The 6,171-nt window shown below is 41.4% G+C and overlaps 1 protein-coding gene across 5 annotated transcripts in view; it reads left to right on the plus strand.

Annotated features, from left to right (window-relative positions):
• The window catches only part of abcd4 (ATP-binding cassette, sub-family D (ALD), member 4), a 59,726-nt gene extending 56,096 nt beyond the window's left edge, over positions 1-3,630 (plus strand). For all 5 annotated transcript variants that reach the window (XM_045721150.1, XM_045721149.1, XM_045721153.1 and 2 more), the window contains 6 exons: positions 857-893; positions 1,037-1,086; positions 1,360-1,412; positions 2,501-2,577; positions 2,811-2,926; positions 3,296-3,630. In XM_045721150.1, coding sequence (XP_045577106.1) covers positions 857-893; positions 1,037-1,086; positions 1,360-1,412; positions 2,501-2,577; positions 2,811-2,926; positions 3,296-3,364 — 402 coding nt within the window. In that variant the 3' untranslated portion in view covers positions 3,365-3,630. The remainder of the gene's footprint in view (positions 1-856; positions 894-1,036; positions 1,087-1,359; positions 1,413-2,500; positions 2,578-2,810; positions 2,927-3,295) is intronic.
• The last annotated feature ends 2,541 nt before the right edge of the window (positions 3,631-6,171 follow it).

Raw genomic sequence — 6,171 nt, forward strand, 5'->3', positions numbered from 1 at the left:
CTACCTGACAGACGGAACACTCAGAGAACAGGTAGGTACTATATTACCCAGAAACCCTACCTGACAGACGGAACGCTCAGAGAACAGGTAGGTACTATATTACCCAGAAACCCTACCTGACTGACTGAACACTCAGAGAACAGGTAAGTACTACACTGCTCAAAAAAATAAAGGGAACACTTAAACAACACATCCTAGATCTGAATGAATGAAATAATCTTATTAAATACTCTTTTTTTTTTTTACATAGTTGAATGTGCTGACAACAAAATCACACAAAAATAATCAATGGAAATCCAATTTATCAACCCATGGAGGTCTGGATTTGGAGTCACACTCAAAATGAAAGTGGAAAACCACACTACAGGCTGATCCAACTTTGATGTAATGTCCTTAAAACAAGTCAAAATGAGGCTCAGTAGTGTGTGTGGCCTCCACGTGCCTGTATGACCTCCCTACAACGCCTGGGCATGCTCCTGATGAGGTGGCGGATGGTCTCCTGAGGGATCTCCTCCCAGACCTGGACTAAAGCATCTGCCACCTGTTGTCTATTCCATTTGCACAACAGCATGTGAAATGTATTGTCAATCAGTGTTGCTTCCTAAGTGGACAGTTTGATTTCACAGAAGTGTGATTGACTTGGAGTTACATTGTGTTGTTTAAGTGTTCCCTTTATTTTTTTGAGCAGTGTATATTACCCAGAAACCCTACCTGATGGAACACTCAGAACAGCTAGACAACATTAATTTGTTTGTTTTGTTCATTCATACTTTGCTCACAACCCTACTCACCAGTTGAGGAAGATCGCACTAGTGCAACAGAATTGAACTAACTTATTTTTTCCTCTCTTCAACAGGTGATCTACCCTCTAAAGGAGATCTACCCTGAATCAGGTATGGTCTTGTGAAAATGGCATTCTCAGGGCCCCATTTTGACATTAAGAGAAAGTGTCACTAGGACGCAATAGTACTACATATACCCCCCCTAAAAATAAATAACTTGTCAGTGTTAAAGCCATGACGTTGTCTTTTCACAGGGTCAGTGGACGATGAGAGAATCATACAGTACCTGGAACTAGCTGGAGTGGTAAGTGTATATTAGCATACTTACGGTCTTACTCTGTTCCCGTGTGGCTCAGTTGGTAGAGCATGGTGTTTGCAACACCAGGGTTGTGGGTTCGATTCCCACGGGGGACCAGTACGGGGGGGAAAAAATTTATGAAATGTATGCATTCACTACTATAAGTCGCTCTGGATAAGAGCGTCTGCTAAATGACTAAAATGTAAAAATGTATGTTTTACCTATATTTACGGTATTCTAAGGATATGTCCTAACCTGAACCCCTCTCTGATGGTCTAGTCTAATCTCCTGAAGAGGACAGGAGGACTGGATGAGCCTGTAGACTGGAACTGGTAAGAAACAAACAAATAAATGTGGTCTTGACTTTCTTGTACCCGTAGTACTACAGCACATAAACAGTCAGGTCCAAAATGATGGGCATCCTTGATAAAGATAAAAGACTTTTAAAATAACCAATAAAATATTGAGCTATATTGTATGCTACATGCCTACATACAGACTTGAAATCATTGGCCACTCTAACAAATGGATCACTAGTCACTTTAGTAATGCCATTTTAATAATGATGTTTACATATCTTGCATTACTCATCCCATATCATTATACTGTATTTTATACCACCTGTTGCATCTCGTCTATGCCGGTCGGTCATGGCACATCCATATATTTATATCTACATATTCTTATTCCATCCCTTTACTTACATTTGTGTGTACAAGGTAGTTGTCGTGGAATTGTTAGATTACTTGTTAGATATTACTGCACTGTCAGAACTAGAAGCTCAAAGCATTTTGTTTCACTCCCAATAACAGCTGCTAACCATGTGTATGTGACCCAATAAAATTTGATTTGATTACTAATACAATTGCTCAGAGAAAGAGATTTTGTTTTTTACAATAAAAACAACAATCTAAAAAAGATAGGAGTATTTGTTATTTTACAGATTTTTTTGTTGCTCATCTTTATAAAGGGTGTCAATCATGTTGGATCTGATGGTACGTCGGGCTTTAGATTGTGGACTGAAATGGCTGACCTCGTTTCTCTGTCTCTCTCTCTCTCTGTCTCTCTCTGTCTCTCTCTCTGTCTCTCTCTGTCTCTCTCTCTCTCTCTCTGTCTCTGTCTCTCTCTGTCTCTCTCTGTCTCTCTGTCTCTCTCTCTCTGTCTCTCTCTCTGTCTCTCTCTCTGTCTCTCTCGGTCTCTCTCTGTCTCTCTCTCGGTCTCTCTCTGTCTCTCTCTCTGTCTCTCTCTCTGTCTCTCTCTCTGTCTCTCTCTCTGTCTCTCTCTCTGTCTCTCTCTCTGTCTCTCTCTCTGTCTCTCTCTCTGTCTCTCTCTCTGTCTCTCTCTCTGTCTCTCTCTCTGTCTCTCTCTCTGTCTCTCTGTCTGTCTCTCTCTCTGTCTCTCTGTCTCTCTGTCTGTGTAGGTATGATGTTCTGTCTCCAGGGGAGATGCAGAGGCTTTGCTTTGCCCGCCTCTTCTACCTGCAGCCTAAATACGCAGGTCTGTTCCCTACCCACATTACCATCGATGATACAATGTGTCTTAAACTCAAGAAGTGTGTAATGACTACATTACAACGAAGGTGGAGATCAACTATATTTCAACTTTGGTTGATTCAAGACATAAAATACAAAAATTCAGTGTAATAACAGGAAATTGGACTCTTTTTGTCAGTGTTGACTGAGGCCAGTGCTAACTCCGTGTGTGTGTGTGTGTGTACGTGCGTGTGCCAGTGTTGGACGAGGCGACCAGTGCCCTGACAGAAGACGCAGAGGGGCAGATGTACCGAGGCTGTAAGCAGCTGGGAATGACCCTGGTCAGCCTGGGACACCGCAGCAGCCTAGAGAAGGTACACATAAGCATTATGAAGTGCTTGTGAATGTGTTATAACGGGTTCTGAACGTTATGTAGTGCTTATGTATGTTATGAATATGTTATGAAGGGTTAAGAATGTGTTATAACGGGTTCTGAATGTGTTATGTAGTGCTTATGAATGTATTATGTATGTGTTATGAAGTTCTTATGAATATTTGATTTGTGTTATAAAGGGTTATGAATGTGTTATGTATGTGTTGTGAAGGGTTATGTATGTGTTGTGAAGGGTTATGAATGTGTTATGTGTGTGTTGTGAAGGGTTATGAATGTGGTATGTGTTATGAATGTGTTATGAAGGGTTATGAATGTGTTATGAAGGCCCTTCTGACTGTTCCCCCTCCAGTACCATGATGTCTCGTTGAAACTGTGTGGAGAGGGACGCTGGGAGCTGACCAAGCTTAAAGAGAAGTGATGCTTGAAACAATGACTGGCCACAACCCAACCAAAACACAACCAAAATGTAACTCACAATCACTTAACCAAAACCAGTGTTAATTTTGGCAGTCTTTTACATTTAGTCTAGTCTTAGTCATTTTGACTAAAATATAATTAAGTCTTGGTCACATTTTTGTCATTTGAATAATACATTAGTCTAGTCAAAATGACAAAGATTGATCCATTTTAGTCAATAAAATGCCTTTTCATTTTAGTCAATAAAATGCCTTTTCATTTTAGTCATATTTTAGTCACGTCACATTTGTATTGCCTCATTAACCTAGAGTAAATATACAATGCCTTCAGAAAGTATTCACACACCTTGACTTGTTCCACATTTTGTTGTGTTTCAGCCTGAATTTAAAGTTGATTACATTTAGATTTTCTTTGTCACTGGCCTACACACAATACCCCATAATGTCAAAGTGGATTTAATTTTTTAATTTTTTTACTAATTAATAAAAAATGAAAAGCTGAAATGTCTTGAGTCAATAAGTTTTCAACACCTTTTGTTATGGCAAGCCTAAATCAATTCTGGAGTAAATTATTAAGTCACATAAGTTGCATGGACAAAAACATGATTTTTGAATGACTACCTCATCTCTATACCCCACACATACAATTATCTGTAAGGTCCCTCAATCGAGCAGTGGATTTCAAATACAGATCCAACCACAATGACCAGGGAAGTTTTTCCCCAAGGGGTTGAAGTCAGGGATCTGTGCAGACCAGTCAAGTTTTTCCACACCGATGCCTCGCAAAGAAGGGCACATATTGGTAGATTGGTAACATTTAAAAAAAAGCAGACATTGAATATCCTTTTTAGCATGGTGAAGTTATTAATTACACTTTACATTTACATCTTATCCAGAGTGGCTTACAGTTCATTCATCTTAACTTAAGCTACGAAGTATGTAGACACCTGCTCGTCTTAACATCTCATTGCAAAATCATGGGTATTAATATGGAGTTGGTCCCCCCTTTGCTGCTATAACAGCCTCCAGTCTTCTGGGAAGGCTTTCCACTAGATGTTGGAACATCGCTGCTGGGACTTGCTTCCATTCAGCCACAAGTATTAGTGAGGTCGGGCACTGATGTTGGGCGATTAGGCCTGGCTCGCAGTCGGCGTTCCAACTCATCCCAATGGTGTTTGATGGAGTTGAAGTCAGGGATCTGTGCAGGCCAGTCAAGTTTTTCCACACCGATCTCGACAAACCATTTCTGTATGGACCTCACTTTGTCCACGGGGGCATTGTCATGCTAAAACAGGAAAGGGCCCTTCCTCAATATGTTGCCACAAAGTTGGAATCACAGAATCATCTAGAATGTCATTGTATGCTGTAGCATTAAGATTTCCCTTCACTGGAACTAAGGGGCCCTGCCCGAACCATGAAAAACGTCCCCAGACCATTATTCCTCCTCCACCAAACTTTACAGTTGGCACTATGCATTGGGGCAGGTACCGTAGCATTCTCCTGGCATCTGCCAAACCCAGATTCGTCCGTCAGACTGCCAGATGGTGAAGTGTGATTCATCCCTCCAGAGAACGTGTTTCCACTGCTCCAGAGTACAATAGCAGCGAGCCAACGCTTGGCATTGCACATGGTGATCTTAGGCTTGTGTGCGGCTGCTCGGCCATGGAAAACCAGTTCATGTGCTGAAGTTGCTTCCAGATGCAGTTTGGAACTCTGTAGTGAGGAAAGACGATTTTTATGCGCAACGCGCTTCAGCAGTTGGCGGTCCCGTTCTTTCAGCTTGTGTGGCCTACCACTTTGTGGCTGAGCTGTTATTGATCATAGACTTTTGCACTTCACAATAACAGCCCTTACATTTGACCAGGGCAGCTCTAGCAGGGCAGAAATTTGATGAACTGACTTGTTGGAAAGGTGGCATCCTATGATGGTGCCACGTTGAAAGTCCCTGAGCTCTTCAGTAAGGCCATTCTACTGCCAATGGTTTCCTATGGAGATTGCATGACTGTGTGCTCGATTTTATACACCTGTCAGCAACGGGTGTGGCTGAAATAGGTGAATCCACTCATTTTAAAGGGGTATCCACATACTTTTGTATATATATATATATATATATATATATATTTGTACAGTGACGACCCGTCTTTCAGGGCAAAAAAAATCTTTGCGTTAATAAAGCCGCATACAAACATGGTCCGAGCCTAGCTCAGTGCTTTCTGTGGTGGTGGGGCAGCCAGCGGAATATACAGAGCTTAGGGGTTGGTAATGTTCTCTAGCTGCGCCGTGATTGGCTCAGTGTTCTGTCACTCGTGGGGACACTTCGTCGTCACAAAATTTACAAAAATTCAAGCTCCTTAGGTGCTGCCATAGAGTTACATTAGAAGTGCCCATCCAAGAAGGCTAAAAGTCATTAGTCACAGATAAAATGATGCCAAATCACGTTATATCTACAGTAGCTTTGATTGGACTGATCACGTCAACATACTTTCAAAATCTTAGCTAGCAAGCTAGCAGTCATCATGAATCAAGTCGACAATCTACTGGCAAAATCCTTGTCATATGAAGAGAAATTATAAATAAAACGTATCGGTGTTCGTCGGCCATTGGACAATAACATTACACAAGTTGGAAATCGCAAATTCAACAATGAGTGATTTGCAAGGAATCCATGGCTAACTGCAAGCATTACAAAGCAATCACTAGCCTGCTCTTCAGTGGAGTGGATGTTTGGTCCAAGTCTTGGTTTAAGGGCCTCTTTTCCAAGCTTAACAGGATAAACATTCAACATTGGCCATGCTGTCAATCCAGCATA

Source organism: Salmo salar, chromosome ssa06 (assembly GCF_905237065.1).
Source record: "Salmo salar chromosome ssa06, Ssal_v3.1, whole genome shotgun sequence".
Lineage (NCBI taxonomy): Eukaryota > Metazoa > Chordata > Actinopteri > Salmoniformes > Salmonidae > Salmo > Salmo salar.